The 21,366-nt window shown below is 39.5% G+C and overlaps 1 protein-coding gene across 3 annotated transcripts in view; it reads right to left on the reverse strand.

Moving 5' to 3' along the window:
- Window positions 1-21,366, reverse strand: part of Itgb8 (integrin subunit beta 8) — a 91,286-nt gene that overhangs the window by 47,324 nt on the left and 22,596 nt on the right. For 2 of the 3 annotated variants that reach the window (XM_021654172.2, XM_021654173.2), the window contains exons 2-3: window positions 8,159-8,244; window positions 2,417-2,591 (exon numbers count right to left, since the gene is read on the reverse strand). In XM_021654172.2, the coding sequence (XP_021509847.1) occupies window positions 2,417-2,591; window positions 8,159-8,244 (261 nt within the window). The remainder of the gene's footprint in view (window positions 1-2,416; window positions 2,592-8,158; window positions 8,245-21,366) is intronic. The other variant, XM_060388298.1, reaches the window with a different exon arrangement.

Genomic DNA, 21,366 nt, shown 5'->3' on the forward strand with positions numbered 1-21,366 from the left:
ATCTGTAGGATTTGAAGAAAGGCTTGGAGTAAGGGCCATGGTAACAGCATGCTTTCAAATTTAGGTGTGCTCTGTGACTGAGCCCAGCTACACTTGAGTTAGAAGGCCAAGTTATAATGGAGTGTTATGTGTGTTACCATTCAGTGTTAACACAGAAACAAACAAACAAACAAACAAACAAACAGAAACTGCCCTATAAAGATTCTAGAGGCAAAGGTGGAAAGGGTGATGGATGAGAATTCTGTCAAGATATGGAGACTGGTAAAAAAATTGGGACTTTTAGAAGTAGCTAGGAGATACTAGAAAACCTGAGATAATGAGCCTTTGTAAAAAAAAACAAATAAAAGAAAAAAGTCACTAGAGGTGGCTGGACAATCACAACTTTAAAGGGCTGTGCGTGCAGGCCAGATACATGCACAGTTGCTGGAATGTGAAGGGCAGGTTTTAGTGAACACACTGTTTACGAAAACATTCCTTGTCTTTTCTTTTGTCAATAGGAGGTGGGAAGAACCATGATCTTAACTGCATTAGAAATACTGAATTAGAGACCCTGAATTAGAAAGCAATGGCTATGCATCTCTTTCCTGCTGGTATTCAAATAGTACACATTGAGCTGTGTGTTATATGGCGAAGAACCCAGTTCTAACTGGAAGCTAGGAACATGTCCAGGGAAAAAAAAAACAAAACAGACTTTTCTTTACCGGTAACTAAAGAGTCTGGAAGAACTGGTTCAGCATTTAGAGTAGAATGAGAAATATAGCAAGAATTAGTATTATCATTATTTAATATTATTGTTATTAAAACAAAAACCAATAACGATAGGACTACCCACAGTGAACTAATGAAGAGTTGAAAACAATGTAATATTACTTTAAACCAGTCTTCTAGCTCTGTGCTTTATATCTGTGTTCTTTGATATCTTGTATACAATTCATATATTAGAATTCTCCTCTACTATGGCCTGGTAAGGCTGCTCCCCCCCCAGAGGGAGGTGATCAAAGAGCAGGCCAATCAGATTATGTCAGAGGCAGTCCCTCTTCACATTACTATGTAACCCAATTGGACTCTGAACTGCCCTGGGCTACATCTGTGCAGGGGTTCTGGGTTATCTCCATGAATAGTCCTTGGTTGGAGTATGAGCACTGCACTCAGGGTCAGCCGCTTTCGACCCAGAGAAGAGCATGTCTGATTGCATGCGGGTTGATGCCCCAGGTCCCGCCTCTGAGAAAAAGTTATCGGACGGGTCTGATGCTCTTTGAGTGGATGACACCTAAATGAACATCGGTACAAAGTCCCAATTTATTTCTAATATCAGAGATCAGACCTCTACTCTTGCCTGATGCATCTAAAACAAAAAGGGGGAACTGTAGAGAGCTGCGGAATGCTATGCCTTAAAGATGGAACTGGTTTCCGCCTTCCAGCTTCCCGATGGTGAGTGCTCTCTGTCACGAACAATTCCACATTTGGCTAAGGCTGAGGATCTGGCTTGCTTCCATGTATGTGGACCTATCTGCATTGCCCACGTGGCACGCCTGGGTTGGCTACCCAGAGGCTATTTAAGCTGTGGGCTGGCTTTCCCCAGGGTCTGAGGATTGTTCAAGGTTCCTGAATAAACTGCATTGAAAAAAAAAAAAAAAAAGAATTCTCTGTACCTGGGGGAATGAATGTTAACCAGAGCTACAACATGTGTCAGGCTGTGGGACACAGAGGGGAGATATCAGAGAATGCAAGAGGAAAACTACATGCTAATCTCAAATGCCATCACAGAACTGTCTAAGGTAATTACGGTAATAATCAATGATTGTTTGTGTTTAAAGTTCATTGCAAAAGCTCTAAGGATTTAGCTTAATTTGCATTTCCCACTAACTAATGAATCAGTACATCATATAAGTATTTTTAGAGAATTTACTCTATTTCAGCACTTTGAGGAATGGAGAAAGAGTGCAAAAAAAGTTTGTTTTCTTTCTGGGCTTAGCAGGTATGTACACTTGCAACCAAACTCGACACTGGTCCTGCAGCCATCAAACACACATGGCTAAAGAAGAGAATCAATTCCTGCAAACTGTTCTCTGACCATTAGGTGTGCATGTGTATGCCTCCTCACTTCTATCAACTAAACAACCAAAGAAAAGTTCCCTTTCCCCAGAGCCTCATTGCAACCTGAACAGAAAGACTGGACAATATGACCAGAGCACAGAGTTATAATAGGTTGTGGTAAGGTTTGTAGTGTGTCCAGGGTGACACAGCTTAGCTGCAATCATGATAGGGACTACAACGATGTTTCCTTGATTGATCTAAGCTCATGAGGATTTTAACTATACTATTGTCTGTTGCATTACATTAACTAAGAGCAAGTCACTAGGAGCTGTAATTGCAAATTAAGGGTCACCACAGATTTCTTTGGAAATTGCCAAACCTGGATGAAGTTGGATTGAGACTTCTCCTGGTGTCACTTGGGTGTTGATATCATTCTCACTTGGTGTTGCTGTGCGCATAGACAGGTATTCTATTGAATCAACCGGGCAGCCTTTGCTTATCAAATTGGAAACAGTATCACAACGTTCACTTCTTGATCCACCTGAAGCAAAATCCTGTTTAAAAAAAGGAAAATCTTTGTTTTTTTGTTTGTTTGTTTTTTAAGCAAGTCATCACTAACAATTTAAGAAGCCTTACAATACAAACATTACAAAGGAAACATTTCCCATGCAGAACAAATTAGGCCATCACATAAATTAGCTGCATGCTTCTAATAAAAGCATGGACAATTTTGCCAGGAATGAAAGTTTCACTTCTACATTTTATTTAAAAATAAAAAAACAAATTAATAAAGAGGAGAGTTTAATCAAGCACTTTAATTGTTGTTGACTGAGCACTGCAAAATTATACCAACTTCATTCTTTGTAAGCATCTGACTGTGGAAAGACAAACTTAAAAAGTATTAGAGTAGACAACTGATTGTGTCCACATGCGTGCCTCTGCTTCAAGGAGCCCAGCCAGCACGTCCACTGTACGCTGTTATGCGGGGGTGAGAATAACTCCTCCAAAATCACATGCCTAACTGTGCTGACAACTTAAAAGAAGGAAGTAGGAGTCTAGCTTCTTAGAACATCAATTTCTACAGCTTCTTATATATAAAGCAGCCTGTAAATAATTAGATAAACCAAGGAAGAAGGTTGTGATGATACAATAATAGAAGATTCCAATTCAGATATAAAATGGTGACTAATTTAGGATTAGTGAAATATGCTTAAAAGTTAATTTGTTTTGGTTGAGATTTAAAAATATGATACTTCCATTTTTCACATGACTATTGAGGCCTTGTATTGAAAAGTATGAAAATATTTTATTATGGGTAATAATGATTTAAATTGTTTATTTGAGATTGTTAGTTACATGAGAAGCTGAATATTTGTCCAGCAGTCTTCCTAACAGGGCTATTTTGCTCCAGCATTTAATCATCTCACCTTTAAGTCATATGATTCAGGGCATTTGATCTCTACTTAATTAATCAGTCTGTGAAAGACTACTGAGCAGACACTTACTATAAGACAATGGTTTTCTAAGTGTTAAAGATACAGAGCAAGGCAGCTAGAGAAACCACCACTGAAATCACAGATCCAGGTGAATTCAACCACTCCACAGGGAAATATTATATGGGAGTAAAGCTTAGGGGCAAGAGAATGTCATAGGGTTTATGGAGAATGAGAACTGTAAGTTTAAATGACATGCCAAAGATGATGTCATTAATTATGAAGAGCAATATCCCCAGCACCAGGGAATGATTAGGTAGAATCATGGTGGGCAATACAAAATATTTTAAAACACCTTTGTTCTTTTCTCAGTTTAGAGCATGACTTGGTAAATTAAAGTCAGTAGGACAAATGTAACCATTTGTCTGTTTTTACATGGTTTGTATGTCAAAATGCCCCATTTTAGAAGATGGTCAAGAGCAAGGCAAGAAGCATGCGCCGCAGAGAACATGCATGGCCTCAAGTGCTCATGCTGTCCTGCCTGGTCTTCAGAGTTGATTGATAATTAGCGTATGGCTCTCACTGGTGATACAAAAACAATGCAAAGGAAAAAGGCAATACTCCCTTCTTTCTAAGTGATCCAGGTGTTTGCTAAGTGGTATTGTGGAAACAGACACATTTAAATTTGCTTAGCAGTTAACTTTCACCTAGATTTTAATAAGAAGTTTAAAACAGTCATAGCCTTTACTTATATCTAAATTTATCATATCAACTGTTAACACCTACAACTGTCAGGCAGAAATAGTTTATAAACTTTGTGGAGTGTCACAGAGAAGGGTAACCCAGCACGTGTCACAGTTCCTCAGGTATGTGTCAGGTTAGGTGAAGGGTTCTGCTTCTCCTGGTGTGGGGACACTGAGAGTACACAAGGCTTGGAACTTGTGGCATTCCCAACATTTCATGCGACAAAGGGCCACACGGCTTTTCCAGGTGTAAAAGCCCCAAGATTTCAAATAATGCAAAGGAATGAAAATATAAACAGCCCGTGAGAGTGTCTGAATTCCAGTGTAGTGAATAGAGAAGCAGAGGGTGGCCAATTTCCTGTAACTATACATCAAGATATATGTCATGTGACCTTTAAATGTCAGATAGTTTTGCTAAAATAGCAAAATCCTCTCAATTATTTTGCATTGTCTGAATCAGGATGGCTGTTTTGGCCCACTGTAAAGTGCTACAGCAGAAAAGCATTGCCAATTGGCCAATTAGGTTTGGAAGGGAAAGAAAAGGCTCTTGCCCATTGTGGCTCACTTTCCATTTGAAAGAAAAAGTGATTTGATACCACACCCTTTTAATTTTTTGGCAGCTTATGTCTATTAATTTCTCCTAACCCTTAAGTTTTACTTTTTCTTCAAGAAAAATACTGGAGAAATCGGACTCCAAGTTTCTGTAGCTGAGATCTGATGAGAATGAGGGGCCCAGGCTGAAGTTGCTGTGGCTTTTCAGCTTTTCAGCAGTTGCCTTTTCTGTGCATCAGCATAATACTCCCTGCAAATCTTTCCTCCACAGTCAAGTCTATTTGTTTTGTTTTGTGAACAACTCTGTTTACCCAGGGTTGTCTCTGTGTTCATGGGTTTGGAATTACCAGACCCTGGTGGTCACAACTAAAGACAATGACAACACCTCTCCGAGGATCTTTCAGTTGCTAATATTTTGGCAGGACAGGGAGGGCCCTGTGAGCCTCTCTCCCATACATATCCAATGGTTAACTAGACCAGTCTTCTGCAGGCCCAGAGCAGGTAGCTACAGCTGCTGTGAGTTAAGAATGTAGCACTGGCCCATTCCCAGTAGATAGAATTTCTCATCCTTTCTCCTTAATGTCAGCCCTTACATATTTTCCACCACCTCTTCTTGGGTATTTTGTGAGCTTTGGTGAGGTGGTATTTTGACCAGCTTTAAAAAATTATACAGGCCAGGTTTGTTAAGCTGCTCTTCATCCATTATACTCATGATTAGGAAAAAAGAAAAAGAAAAAGAAAAAGAAAAAGAAAACTCCCTCACCCTTCTTTTTCTCTCCATTTTTTTTCTCTCTTGAGAAGTCAGGATCACCAGCTGTGTCTGTGTCTGTGTAGAAGAATCTGAGGTAAGATGGGTGATCTTACCTCTTGCTAACATCAGGCTAGCCCACAGGGATTACACAGTTTCTTCTTTTAGTAATATGAACAATGAACAATCCCAAGATTGTATCCTCAGAGAATCTGTGTGTGTGTGTGTGTGTTACTATATTTTATTATCAATTTTGTGTGCATATAACATATTCATGTGTAAATAGCTGAGCTTGTCCACTCAGCTATGTGCAGAGGCCAGAAGTTGATGCTTAGATGTCTTCTTCCATTACTTCTCCACCTCAGCTTTCTGAGATATGGTCTTTCATTGACTCTGTGTTTGCCATTTCAACTAGGCTGTCTTGCCAGCAAGACCAAGGAACATGCCTGTTTCTACCTCCCAATGCTGGAGTCACGGATGTGTGCCACCACATCAGGTTTTGAGGTTGTGGGTTGTAGCTGAAGTCCTGATGCTTGTATGGCAAGCACTTTCCCCACTGAGCCATCTCCCCAGCTCCTGGCTGAATTGGGCAGGCAGTGCCAGATCCCTAAACTAAGTATTTATAGTCACGTCTCGAGCAATATCCTATATTACCCCATTGGGAACTGATTAACATGTGGGTGGGTACAATCAGCATTTCTGTTTTAGAGACAGGAAAAATATGATTTGAAGGGATGAAGCAACAACGTTACATAGTTGTTTACATAGTTTATAGTTAGAAAATGTGGGAATTAAATTCAATTTGGTATCTTATTAGAGCCTGATCTGTCTAAACATAAATTATCTTACACTGCAGTGTAAGACAAGAATAACCTTGCAAATATTAAATGTCTTTGTTAAAGTCCCTGTTTGTAGGTCCAACAGTTGACACAGGTTCCCTCTGTCCCTCAGCACACCCCTTGCACTGGCTTTCTTCCTTCTGAATTCCCATCCCTTGGCACTTCCCCCTCCCCCAATTCTCACTTCTGTGAGCAGACAGATGGGCATTTTCTGAGCTGCCATTTTTCTCCTCTTTTGTACCAGTCACAGCTGTGAGGAGGAATGGTCTCTCTGGAACCCAATGTCACACTTGGCTGAAAACTAGGCTCTGAAGCATATTTTTGAAAGCTCACCCCAATAACTCCCACTACAGCACTTAGCAGCTGAAGTTGGCTTGGCACAAAGAGCAGGGCTCTAAGGATCTCTTCTAGATATGAGTGGAGTATTGGCTCAGGGTCAGGAAAACCAGGCCACATAACAGTCCTGACACAGAGGACCCTACAGGTCAACTCCACACTCAAGGCTGCAGAAATGGGTCAGAGAATGACAAGGATTCTGTCTGGTCTTTAGGTGACAGAACTGGTGATCTTGGACTGAGAAACTCTTGAATCTTCCTCTTTATGGCGTTGTCTGACTTGATGGGTTGTGACAAAGTATTTCCTTATAAATTAAAGACGTCTGGTTGTTCTCATGAGGGAGCCCAGAGAACAAAGTAGAACACGAGACTGCCATCAGAAAAGGTGACGCTTAGTGTGGCTACTCTATGTGAATCCCTTATGTGCTAGTGCCCTACTCTCAAAGAAGAGAGCGGCACCCATCATCCCTGCAACTTTTCAGCTGTCTTTGGCCTCCTGGTGCATACATGAAGAGGGGGAAAGTGGGGACAGGAGGTGGGAGTTTAGCTATTGAGATAAATTAAAGGAAGTAAAACTAGAGCTTCATATCCATGCAGGCAGAGCCTCTGAAAGCCCATTGGTTCAATGCCCAGGAGTTGCATAAGTAACCTCAAAACTACCCAGGCAACACAAAAGAGACTCCAATTTAGCAAATGGAAATATTATATATAGCTACCTCTGATTTACAATTATTGATTTTTAAAAATCTCATAAAACAAGGTTAGAGCAAAACAAAAATAAGACATTACAAATTTTACTAAGAACTTTGAATTTATTTATCCACACAGAACGCAAAACATTAACTTTCAACAATAAGAGTGAATTATTCTCCACTCTACATGATTTAACTGTACAGAATCCTTCATGAACAGGTAACTGTAAAAATAAAGGCATCATATTTTATATAATTAAAAAAATTGTTATACAATGTTAAGAAATCACTGAACTGTTAGTATTTCATATAAAAACAAGCAAAATGGATGAACGAATCATCCAGCTTTTCTTTCAAAAGCAAGTATTAAGATAAAAATCAAACTTGGGTATATAACTTTCTGCTGCAAGTTACAGCAAGAATCTCATATCAAAATTTACTGAACTATTAAAAGTTATTATATATGTTTGTCAACTTCTCCTATAGAGCAGACGAAGAGCATAAAATGGTTTGCACTTCATGTCAAAATTACCACAGTTTTCTTAATAAAAATGTTACACTTGGTTTTATATTCAGTCAGATAAGCTGCTTTTCTACAGAAAACCAAATAAAATTTTCCTGATGCTCAGTGTTGCTTTTATTGTTTCTGATGCATCTTTAAAGTAAAGAATATTGGGTCAATGAAATCAGGCTAGTCAGAAAATTAAGGATGAAAAACTCAAAAGTAGGAGCAGCAACAAACAAACAAACAAACAAAACCACCATCAACAAAGACACACCTCTTGAACACACCATCCGCATTCGGGACCCAGCTGAAGGCACCTGGCACAGGAGACCACGGTTGAGGAGCCACATTTATTCTGGTCTGAAAGTCAAGTTAAGATGAACCATTAGGCTTTTTTTAAAGGTGGAAAGTGTAAACAATTCAAACTGCAGTTAGAAAAGTAAAAAAAGTCACCTTTTGTTACAAACAGATGGCATCAGATAATATACAGTTTCATTGGCAAGCGTTAAGCTGCCCATTGCCATTAACAGATGCCTGGAAAACTAGCATTTAATTTTCTAACAGCAGAAGAAAGGAGGAGGGTGGAAATGTGACTTTTGTTATATCTGGGGATTTAGCTTATTGCAGGCTGTGCTGCACTGCAAGGGGACCTTTGAAAGTTTTGGTCACTGATGTCATAGCTCATAATCTCTGAACCAAGCAGGTGCTTTTTCTGCTGATGTTTTTCATGTAAAAATTAGCATATCAACATGTAAAGCTACGCTGAGTCACATGAGGGAAATTTCTGAAAAGTAATCTTGATGGACATTTAAAGTATTACAGTAGAAGAAGATTGTGTCAATATTATTTTGTACAATACTGATATAGACACGGTAGCATGAGTCAGTATTTTAGACACAAAATGTTTAAAGTGAGTAAGCCATTTTAGCTTATCCAGTTTTTTAGACTGGATCACATTAAGATTATTGATTCCTGTGCGGGGCTGTATCTGAATAGATAGTTGTGCCTACAAATTGCCTTTATTCTTCCATGTACTAGTTCTTAATTACAACAAGATTCATTATTTTAAATATAGACACAGACTCTAATAAGGGATGAGCATGTATCAGTCTTTTCTTGTGTTTAGCGGGTAACTGTGTTGTAGTTTATTCTTGCACTCATATGGCCTATAGGCACTGAAACTCATTTAATTCCACTTTACTCATACACACAGTGAACGAGGTGGACATCAGGACTACAAGTCATTTGTGGTCCGGGTGGGGAGAACATGCAGATTATGTAACAGACACAGGGGATTTTACCAGCTTGCTCTGGGAATGTGATGAAGATGGTTTTTTTGTACTTTAGAGCAATGGAAAGGGGTGGGGCTCTTTGCTGTCTTGGTTCACATATTTTAATCTCCATTTCTCTCCTTAAAAGTGCATTCAACATTAAAGTGTGTATACCTACGGACATAATCAGACATGTTTGTGAGAGTTTACAGGGATAGGGCTCATCAAATTCCCATTGCAATTTTTTCTCTTTTTCAACTTTCCTAAACATTCTAGAATCCAGGGTGAAACATCTCTGACTTGCATGTGCCGTTGCACAGGTGTTTGAGTGGGCAGAGCGAGGGTGGCAGCTACAGAGGAGAGGCACTAAGTACAGCAGAGAGTTAGGCTAGTGTGCACCCTCCCTGCCTGTCCTGCGCAGGCTTTGCATTAAGCCTGGGGCATTCTTCCCTAACATGCTCTCTCACAGTCTGTTATTTACCCTCTGTGGTTCACCCACCCTTCATCTTTGGCATTATAGCAAATGTATATCTGGGATTCTTCCCTTTGAGTGAAACTGCAGCCCTTATAAAAGAGGCTTCTCTGTGATTGCCCCCTTTTGCCTTTTTGGTCTCTGACATGTGAAGTCAGAGGACCCCTCACCAGATGTGGAATGCCTGCTCCTTTATGGTGGATTTCCCAGCCTCTGGAGTGAGGAGAAATAAATTTCTTAATATGAGATGTACTGTTACAGCAATAAGGGATGAGTCAGATCTAGACCAGATGACCTTTATTAGCACTGACTTTGACCTTACATTCAGACTTGAATGGGACTCTTGACTTAACAACAGGTTGAACTTCGTGTTGCCAGTCAAGACTGCAGAATCCTGAAGAACAGATGCAGAGCCTAGGGCTCTGGTCTTTATTACTAATGTTTGTCCAATTCTGACCTAAATTTCCCCATGTTTAAGCTTATGTTGGGCTCCTACTTCCACAGCGCACAGAAATGACAGCAAATTTACAAGTAAAATTTCCTTTCCTTTACTGTCTTGCCTGGAAATCTGTATTGTCCAGGCCAGTCTTGTAGTAACAGCCATCTTTCTGCCTATGTGCTATACCCAAATGAGTGGTTATAAAGAGTCATAAAAGTTTCTCAGTGCTCCCTTATTTAAAAAAAATTCAAGGGCCAACCTCTGTTCTCCACCTTCAGATTCCTAAAGATGAAAATGAGATTGTGTCATTGCATCATGGATCCAAGGTGGACATTGCTGAGAGTCTACACAACCACAGGTAAACAGTCCAGAGATGGATTTAGAGAAGGCAAGCCTGATGGTTTTGCAGACCTGGGGGAAGGTGGGGAACTGAACTCCATGGGATCAGTGTCAAACATGGTTTCTAGACATTGTCATGGTTACCCTTCACAGATATGCTTCCCCACATGAAATTTTATGAGGCTGCTCTTTAATTTAAAAATATTCAAATTAGAAAAATGCTTAACATTTAAGTAACATATTAATTATGGTAATTCTTGTCACTGAGTGGACAAATTACTAGTCAGCATGTGATAAAAATTCTGTCTTTCTACACACACACACTCACACATACACACATCTGTGGAAGGAGAAATCCTTACAAAGCACACAGATCAATGCACAGTGCTGTTTATGGACTCTGGCGTATGTTTTCAGCCTCTGGGGATGTTTTCCTCATTGGCTCTCATTCCTGATGCAAGGAGGTGGTTTCCTAGCAGCCCAGGGCTGTGCCCTGACCTCTCTTTAGAGCTTAGCGGTAGTCTCCTCCATCCATGTCTACAGTGCAGCTTGCTGAGTCCTTTGTCCAGTGCTGTTGCCTTACACACACAATGCTTTATATTTTAGGCTTACATTTTTAGGAAAGATAGTTTTGTATTGATCTTAGGGTATACTCTTAATGACTGGGAGGTACGGTGACAATGTTTTAAGCCACACAACTCCAAATATACCTTTTGTGCCCTTTTAGTCCCCCTGAACTCTGTGTCATTTCTCTGTGCCAGAAATCAGTAAAGAATTTAGTAGCTTATTGTCTTTCTAAATAATTGTATCCCTTGACCTATAAACAAATCTTCACATTATGCTACAAGACTAAAAGGGGCAGATGTGTTGGAGCAACATTGCCAAATGGTTCCTGGGAGGCAACATGCAGCTGCTACTTAGTAACATATGCTTTGAAAGCTCTCTAACTTCATTTCTTCTCTCTAACGAGCCCCAACACATAGCCACCTGTTTCTATAATGACGTCGTAAGGCAAATCAAGCAAGAATAGTAAGCACACAGTGGGGGACTTGGGATAGTGGTCTATTAATTGACATCATTAATTATACAGATACCCATATTGACATGTGCGTGTGGATAACTAAATGTAGCTGTGCTTGTATGTTTGGTTCTAAGTTCCCATAAAGAATGACTGTGTGCGTTTAAGTCTGTAGTAAATGTACCTTGCTGTCTGTCCTTAACACGAAAGTCTCTTGAGTCACAAGACAAAACTGTAGCTAATATAGAATATTAGTAAGGAAAAAGTTAATGCACTCAGCTTAGTTCTTTAAAATAATTACTAAGAACAAAGGAGTTAAAGAAACATGTACCAGCCCAGTCCTGTGAATAAATGCTGGGCCCAGCTAAGGGTCAAATTACAGAAGGTCTCTGAAAACACATTCATTTTATTCATGTTTTCACTGTGAAAGGATGTCTATGAATGTCCATAGATGAAATAATAAGCATCCAATACCCACAGAGGGCAGAAAGATTAGGAAATTGCATGTGCACGATGCTCAGCTTAGTCCTCTTCGTTTAGATGGCATTATTTAATCATTATTGTGAGACTATCTAGTCAGTAGAAGTGAAGAAACTCACACAGATGACAAGAACTCCAAACAAAATGAAACAAGTGCACCACAACACCCCTTCCAAACAAACAAACAAACACAAGAGTAGATGTTTTGGTGTTTAGACTGAGAGATTTTCCAAGATCAAAGATCAGACTAAATGAAGGCTAGAAACAAGATTTCCAGTGTTTTTTTCTTGCTGTAAAGACTGGACAATGAAAATTTGATGTAATTACAAGATATATATTGTTAGTTTTTGGCACATAGAACAAATAGGATTGACAAGCATTGTACACTTTGATAATCAGAAGCGCTTACTCCAGATTCTTCTATTATTACTAGATGGAATGATTTGTAAGAAAGTGCATTTTTTCTAGGCACGGTTACTTTCCTTCTTCTGTTATTATACAAATAAAATTATGCTTGGATAATTGCATAAAGTCACTTCCTCAACTAAGAGCAAAGTCAACACTATACGTCCATAATAGTTAAACAGACACAGAGTGTACAATTTTCAAGGGTGGCTTCAGGGTCTTCTTGCTGATACTCAGATCATCCGATGTATGTCATGTTATGGTTACCCTCAAGATACTAAACATGATCACAAATATTCGATCCATGCTGCCATTTGATGTACAAATAGAAACAAGGAAACACAGTGATGCTTCAAGTATTAGAATTTTTTTATTCCAAGGTTTCAGCTAACATTTCCTAAAGGTTCCTATAAAACTAGGAAGGCAGTAACTTCTCTGAAAATGGTGTGAGAAAAAGGTGGTAGGGATCAGAAAAGCAGCAGGACAGAGGAAACAGGATGAGGCAGGAGCTTCTCTGAAGGGGAATCTAGAAAGGGGAAGCTATGAAGTCTAAGATTAGCAAGTTAGTTTCTGAGACCATACCTCAAAACAAAGGCAATGAGAAAATGACACAGGTCTTCCATTTTCATTTCTTCCTCTAGATCTACCCTTAGACTTCATAGGTGCAACATTCAAACAGTGTAGTCAAGCATTTTTCATTTGCTTTTTTATTTAGTGCTTAGAATGCAGGAAACCAACAAGGAAGCAGACAAAAAAATTACAATACATCTACGTCAAAGCTTTAGCTATTAAAATAACTTTTATAGAATAATAGAATAAATACATATTTGTTATGTCCATTTTTAAGTGGTTAAAATTTAAATTAATATGTGTAGTTTACTCCGACATTATGGAATCAGAAGCTACTAGTCTCTAACATACTATAGTAAATAGTGTCAACTAGCAGATCCTTTTTACTGCGGGGCGGGCGGGATTTGAGACAGGGTTTCTCTGTGTAGCCCTGGCTGTCCTGTACTTGCTTTGTAGAGCAGGCTGCCCTCGAACTCACAGAGATCCACCTGCCTCTCCCTCCCTGAGTGCTGAGATTAATGGCGTGTGCCACCCACCATGCCCAGCTCAGAATCCTTTTTTTAATCCTCTAGAATATTCTTTAATTTTTTTCAAACTTGTTGTAAAAAACATCCAACTCCAAGCAAATGAGTGTGTTTGTGATGAAAGCAATCTAGTGGGCCCAGTGAGGAGGAGAGCAACTCTTCTGAGAAGGGAGCCCTCAAACAACAGAGCTCAAAAGCAAAAAGATGCAGGGCCTGACAGCCTGATGAAAGCCACCATCCGCAATGCTCTGTGCTGGTCAGTGATGAACCGTGAGAGTACTGTGGCCACTGGCATGCCTGTTCCCTTTAAATTACTATGCTCAGGATTTCTAAAGCAACATTGGGAGGAACTGGAATGTCACAATTCCCAGCTTTTCTTGCAATGATGATGGTTGCATGAATAACTATGATGACAGAGCATTATACCAAAGTTGCTTAATGGGTCTTCCATGAAAGATTCTCAAAAAAGGCATTTTCTGTCCTTTGCCTGTCCTGCTTCATTCTTTCTATTTCTAGCATGTGCACATGATGTCTTCAGCATCCACCATCATCTTCAGACCAGTTGGAACTTGCTTCAGAAAAGTCAATGCTAAGGATTCAGAATGAGAGGACCCATGCGTGTCTGAATCTGTATGTATGTATGTGACACTCTGAGGGTGAGGATAAACACACTCTGATCTTAACTAACCCACTTCTCTTAGGAACTTGCTCACTAAAATAGAAACACACATATTAGGGAACAATTTTTATCTGAGAGTTTAAAAAAATTAATAAGATTATGGAGCAAAAAAATTCAAGTACATGGTTGTGAAAGTACTATGAAGCCTCTCTCACAATTATTACCACATTTAAAAGATACCACTCCCCATTTTGTTTGCTTGCTTTCCCTTGGAGAAAATGACTAGACTCTTTAAAAATATTTTATTTTCTTTTAAAAGTTTAACTTAATTAATTATTATTGTGCGTGTGATGTGTGTATATGTGCCTGTACATATCTTGGTAAGCATGGAAGTAAGAGGATAACTTTGGGGAGTTGGTTTTCTCCTTTCATCTTTACATAGGTTCTAGCGATCCCACTGAGGTTGCAGCAAGTTCTCTTACCCTATGAGCTCTCTTGCAAGCCTATAATGCACTTTCTGTATATCCCTAGTATAGGAGTCTAGTACCTGGGTTGCACAGTAAGTAAATAGAATTCTATGTTAAGCTTAATTTGGAAATTTAATTCCTGGGGTTCACAATAGCTCTTGAATGCTTACAATTTAAAACAGCCTTAATTTATGAGACATTTATTTTAAAAGGCAACATAACTATGTTTGCTTCTAAATCCACATCTGGATAAAGCACATGACTCTCCAAATTCATGAAAACAAACATACCCTAGGGACATTATTTATTTTGAAAATACAACTTTTATTTTGAATGTCATTATTTATTTTGAAAATATAATTTATCTGAAAATTAAATTTGTTTCAAAAGAGCTCTGACTATATGATAAGATAATACAGAACTAAATAGCACTTCTTAATCTTCCTCCCATCAGATGAAAAACCACTAAATCCATTTACATTCTTTGATTGCTCAGATCAAAGCCAAACTTCCTTTCATAAAGTGTTCCTTTTTTACAATGGAATGATCTCCAAGTGGAACTTCCTATGAGTGTAAGGAAAAATTGTTCTTTTAAACCAGGAGGGGTTTAGAGGATAAGGGGACCTTAGTATATGTTAACTTATGTTTCAAAGAAAAGACTCAACCTTCCCAATTTCCAGAAAATAGGTCATGCAATTATATTAGAAAAGCAAAGTGGGAAGAAGCCATTTTAACTTTGGGCAGTTTCAAGAATGTTGCAGTAACACTGGACATTCTAGTCATTGGCCCTGCTCTCTTTGGGACCAATGACTAGAGTGAGTCAGTTGCACTAGGATAGGATGAAATAAGTTTGAATGCCAACAAGAAGAGCCAGTATGCAGCTACAAGTAACCTTCGTTTGTGTTGAAACTGTTGGTCACAAGGGGCCTGATGGTCAGAGAGAATCATAGCAGAAGTTTTCATTATAATTCATTTTTCTATATAATAATCAGTTTGAGAAAATATGACTAGTGCACCTGTTGGGTGACTATAATTTATGCTTTATCTTCAGTCACTTTTACATTGAACAGGGGACTAGTTAGTTACAATTATAGTTATGCCATTGGTATAAACTGGAACTCCCCAGGGAGGCCAAAAGCCAAGATCATCCTAAATCAGCAGTTCTCAACCTGTGGGTCACAACCAGTGGGAAAACACATATTTCCAATGGTCTTGGGAACTGAGAAATCATTCAGCAAAAAAAATTATAGTTATGAAGTAGTAATGAAAATAATTTTATACTTGGGGTCACCACAACATGAAGAGCTGTAGTAAAGGGTCGCGGCATTGGGAAGGTTGAGAACCACTGAGCCTAAATGGTGTTTCAGTGGTGAGCAATGAAAAACAACCAGCAATTAGACAGTGGTTTGAAGATATGTGGGTCTTTACTCCCCCCAGCTGTCACTGATGAAGGACTCTGTCCTCACAGGCTTGCCTGGAGAAGGGATTGGTGGCTAGGTAAATGTGGAAATTGGACTGAAAGTAGGTTATATTTAGATCGCATTCCACATACACCTTGATATATATGTTGTTTGATGTGTGAAACAAATGAGTACACAACACAAATATTTGTTTGCCTAATGGTTGCTGTTCCTATTTATCCCTAGGTCATGAAATTCTTGAGTGGACCATGTTGTCATCATTCAACAAACAAGAGTAGCTCAGAAAAGGATCCAATTGGGTTTTGCAATAGGCTGTTCATCTGACATGTCAGTTTGTCTTCAGATGCTTACCTAGAAGGTAAGTGAGACAAAATGAGGAGACCATTCATCTCCTAACACAGCCTTTTAACTGAAGCCGCAGACTTAAAAAACCATCAACAGCTTGGGACCCAAAGAAGGTTCCAGAGGCTACTCTGAGGTAAATTCTGGTTAAGGCTGCATTTGTCTATCTTGGAAAGGCAACATTAATCATGTGCTTTGTGTCTTGTTTTAACTGGAACTTTTCCATACATTCCAATTATCCTGTTTATGAGGCACACTCCCTCTCTATGAAAGCCAAATATTCACCAGCTTTCCACCCTACATGTTTTGAACTTAACATACCGGATCGGATGAGTTTCAAGGGCTCTTCCTAATTTCCTTTCCTTCCTAATTTCCTTTCTTGGCAGGTAGTATTTTTACATTCTCTCACTTAAACAAACAAACAAATAACAATAAACTCAAAACACACTGTTATTCATGCCAGAAAAATGACTTGGTTAAAGAGGCAGAAGAAAAATGCCCAATGGTAAGAGAAATGCATTATCTGCATCAAGTCTTACAAACCTAGAATCACATTGCAGGTGTGCACTTGATTAAAACCACAAGGCAACACTGGAACTGTAAGGAATTCATTTTGCTTTTCTGTAAACCTTGTGTCTCTCTCTTTCTGTTTGTATGATGACTCCTTCCTGCATGTTTTTTAAAAGGTCTCTTGTTCGTCACAGCAAACACTCCATTCAAGTCAGATGGCCAGTAAACTTCAGGGTGTTCTACTTCTCTCTCCCATCTTACTACTGGTGCAATGAGATTGCAGACATATATCACCACATCTGGCTTCACATCTGGTGAATTCTTAGGATCTGAACTCAGTTCCTCATGCTTAATGTAGTCACTCTATACCCACTTGTCTGTCCAGAAATTTAGTTTTAAGGAAAGTAAACAAGCAAATTGAGTAAAAGCCTAAGTGGATGAAGCCCAGTTAGAAACTGGTTTTCTTCACACTGCACTTCAGTGTCCTGGACTCTGCCACTTGAAAAGTCAAACCTGTATTCTCCTTCAGATACAATTATGGAAAATTAAACAGTAAAGATTCACCCTGCAATTATCCTGTGTTGGTCTCTATCCTGAATTTCATTGATAGTATAAAATTCCTGTGAGGGTAGCACTAATGTCTCTGCTTTTTGGATGGTGGGTTACAGTCTAGAGAAGCCAATTCTCAACCCAAAATCATCCAGCTAGTATGCCTGGGGATAGCATGGTGGGCAGTAGTGACCACAGAGCATCTCCCCATGGAGACTATCGCACATGCAGTTGAGAACAACAGAAAGATAATTACGTCAGAGCTCCTGGGTATTAGAGTTATTAATGTTAGTCCTTAAGTGATGACTCAGTAACTTCAGGTACTCTAGGACATAGCTCAAGTCCAAGCACTGTGGCTGTTGCTACTTTTCCTATCACCCACTCTAAGGCTGGTTCATTCTCCCACTCTGAAAGTGATGATGTTATAATTCCCAGCAGGTGTTTACTCTACTCAGTACCAAATACCCCTACGTGCTTCAGGCCTTTGAAAGATTTATTTTCTTTTTATGATGGGGTAACTATGAGTTTTAGCTTGAAAGTCCTGGCATGAGCCTTTTACTGAGGTATGAATCAGCAGTGCTGGGCAGTGCTCAGTGTAGGAGAGGGAAGGATCCTCTTTTCAACTCTTTCCCCAACCTCTTGCTAGGAGATTCTCTGAGCTGCTTACTAATTAGGCAGAAACATGAAGTGTTGTTTACGGTGGACTTTCACTTGCTAACTTCCAGTTCTGCCCTGGCAGCCAAGTCTGGACCAGGGAACAGGGCAGGGTGGTCTTCCTCCACCTCTGCTCCCCTGACCTCGGCAGCTACTGAACTCTGCTGAGGTTCTGTTTTCTGGTGCATGAGGGATATTGCTCCCCACATCACAGGCTTTGCTGTCCTCTGAGTTTTATTAAAAAAGAAAAAAAAACTCTAAAAAAGCAGAATTTGAGTTAATAGGAGATAAGTGGTAAAGATCATGCATCAATCCTGTGAAATTCACTTAGCATATGAGCCTGTTTTAAGATCGTTTATAACAGGCAAGATTTATTTTAAAGGCCAACAAAATCCTTATGCTTTAGCTACATTACATGGCCATTGTTGAATGAACATTCACTCTTTCCTGGTGTACCACTACTGAGGTGCATTGGCAGCCCTCACAGACAATGGAAGGGCTATGCATGTGGGCACAACACTGCCTCCACAAGTCTGTCAAAATCCGTGCAGTCATACTCTGAATGTAATGTCAATAAAATTAACAGGTAACACTTTATTTGCTAAAAGAGCAACCAGTGCAGAATGAATTTTTTTCTCCAGACAATATACAGCAAACATTAAATTACATGATATGAAGGTGAACTAGTGACACATTATATGTGTTTTGGGCCTCACTCCCTTAGTGGCCAGCTAAGGTCATTTAGGCTGTGCAGTGTCTGGTTTATTTGCACACCTTCTTCACTTTAGATTAAGAGGCAAGTCATTCCACTGCCTTTCATATCAATTGAGCTTAGTTGGTGAATATATATATTCTTAGTTATAGCTCTAATACTATGAAGAGACAGCATAACCAAGGAAATTTGTATAGTATTTAATTGGGAGCTTGCTTACAGTTTTAGAGGGTTAGTCTATGGTTAGCCTGGCATGAGCTTTTGAAACATCAAAGCATACCCCTAGTGACACACCTCCTTTGAGAAGGCCTCACCTACTCCAATGAGGCCACACATCTTAATTTTTCCTAAGTTCTACTAATTGGGGACAAAGCATTCAACATGAGCCTATAGGGACCATTCTCATTCAAATTGAGTATCTCAGTCTGTAAAAAAGAATAGACAGGGTAGTGATACCAGTCTAAGATTTTCTTAATAATTACTGCTACTACTTCCAATACACTAATGCAGTCTGAACTCCATATTAATAATATACGCCATACTCTACTCTATGCCCTCAACACAAAGGCTAGTCCAGACATTTGTGTCTTGTCTGAAGTTTACTTTATTAATGGGGTCATATAAAAAGGAAATCCTGAATTACAGTCAGATACATGTAACTGAAGTGTATCTTACACAACAGACATGTAGATATATACTTTTCTGTGCACTAAACTTTTAAAATCAGTATTTGTCTAATTTTACTTGCCAAAATTTGAAATCTATACTCATATCACAATGGAGTTGGTATAGTAGTGAAGTTAATATTAATGCTAAATTATGAACTGTTGTTCTTTGAAATTCTTGTTCTGTATTCCTCATGTCTCCAAATAGTTAAGCTACTTTCTATTCATTATAATTCAGCTTTACCCAGAGTTCATCATTCCTTGGAAATGTTTCCTAACAGGTTTTAATATTCTTCTTGCCCCCCATGGATTCGTGCAGGATTCTGTCCCAACCCCAGCTCTCAACATGTCTCATCAATTCTTTCTAATGAACAGTTCTGACATACCAGACTATGCCAGGCCCCACTGTCATCATCACACATGTTCTGGACATGCCAGGCCCCACTGTCATCATTACAGAAACATTTTTGAAATTTGATATGTTCATCACCTTACTGAAGTACCCCCATGCCTTTCTCTGCCACTATGGGCAGAGCCATTAGGACTCCTTGAAGATGCTGACTGTGATAGAATGGGGACCCTCTTAGCCGATAATGGCACTGCACTGTGAACATGCAGTGGTTCTTAGACTCCAAAACCAAAGAGAAGTGAAGTGGGGAGCAAATTCAAGACAAACAGAAAATGGGACAGAAGGCTGCCCAGTAAGCCAAGGATGCTAAACCATGGTGTGAGAGTGAGCAGATCAGACCAACACCAGAGTGTGAAGAATCCTAAGTAACATCTTGAATCTTAGTGTCTAAGAGCTGCTTCTTGGTTCTTGCTGATGGTCATGAGTGCTAGAAAGCCCTCCATAGTTCTGTTTCCCTCACCTACCTCTACCCCGACCCCCCCCCCCAACCCAGCTTTTGTTCATCATTGGTTGATTTCCATTGGAGTTCTTTTTTTTATTTTTTTCACTTGCAATTTGTAATTCTTTCTTTTTAAACCCACATTTTTCTAAGTCTTCCCAATAAAATGTGACTCTAACACCACCTTTATATGGCAGAACACCTGAGTGGTTTCCCTTCTTTGTCCCACCTTATCTTCATTATCTTTCTGTAGGAAGAGTTCTTCCCGATACAGGATCACCTTAGTGAAAGGCAAACAGCCATTTCCTAATTACATTTATCAACTGGTATTGTGAGTCAATCAGTGATGAGTAACTGTTCTTTGCCTTTAAGAATGAGTGGATTTAGTGTGTTTAGTTTTATGTTGGGGTCTTTGATCCACTTGTACTTTACTTTGTGCAGGGTGATAAGTGTGGACCTATTTGCATTTTTCTACATGTGGATGTCCAGTTAGACCAGCACCATTTGTTGAAGATGCTATCTTTTTTTCATTGTCTGGTTTTGGCTTCTTTGTCAAAGATCAGGTGTCCATAGTGTGTGGGCTTATTTCTGGGTCTTCTATTCTAATCAATCTGGCACTTTCTCAGACAAGATTAAGAATAGTGCTACCCAGGGGTATTTTATGAGACTGTTTCTCCAAACAAGGACCATGTATGGATGTAACCTAGAGCCCCTGCTCAGATTTAGCCCTTGGTAGCTCAGTATCCAAGTAAGTACCCTAATAAGGGAAACAGGGACTGTTTCTGACATGAACTTGATGGTGGGCTCTTTGACCCCCCTCTCCCCCAGGGAGGATCAGCCTTGTTAGGCACAGAGGAGGACTTTGCAGCCAGTCCTGAAGACACCTGATACACCAGTATCAGATGTAAGGGGAGGAGGTTCTCCCTTATCAGTGGACTTGGAAAGGGGTAGGGAGGAGATGAGGGTGGGAGGATGGGATTGGGAGGGAAAGAGGAGTGGGATGCAGCAGGGATACAAAGTTAACAAACTGTAACTAATATTAAAAAAAATAAAAAATTATTAAAAAAGAAGAAAAAGAAAAAAAGATCTACTGGGAAAGGGGCATGGGATGAGAAGTGGAGGGAGGGTGAGATTGGGAGGGGCTGAGGAAGGGGGCTACAGCTCGGATACAAAGTGA

The sequence above is a fragment of the Meriones unguiculatus genome, chromosome 7 (genome assembly GCF_030254825.1).
Source record: "Meriones unguiculatus strain TT.TT164.6M chromosome 7, Bangor_MerUng_6.1, whole genome shotgun sequence".
NCBI classification, from domain to species: Eukaryota; Metazoa; Chordata; class Mammalia; order Rodentia; family Muridae; genus Meriones; species Meriones unguiculatus.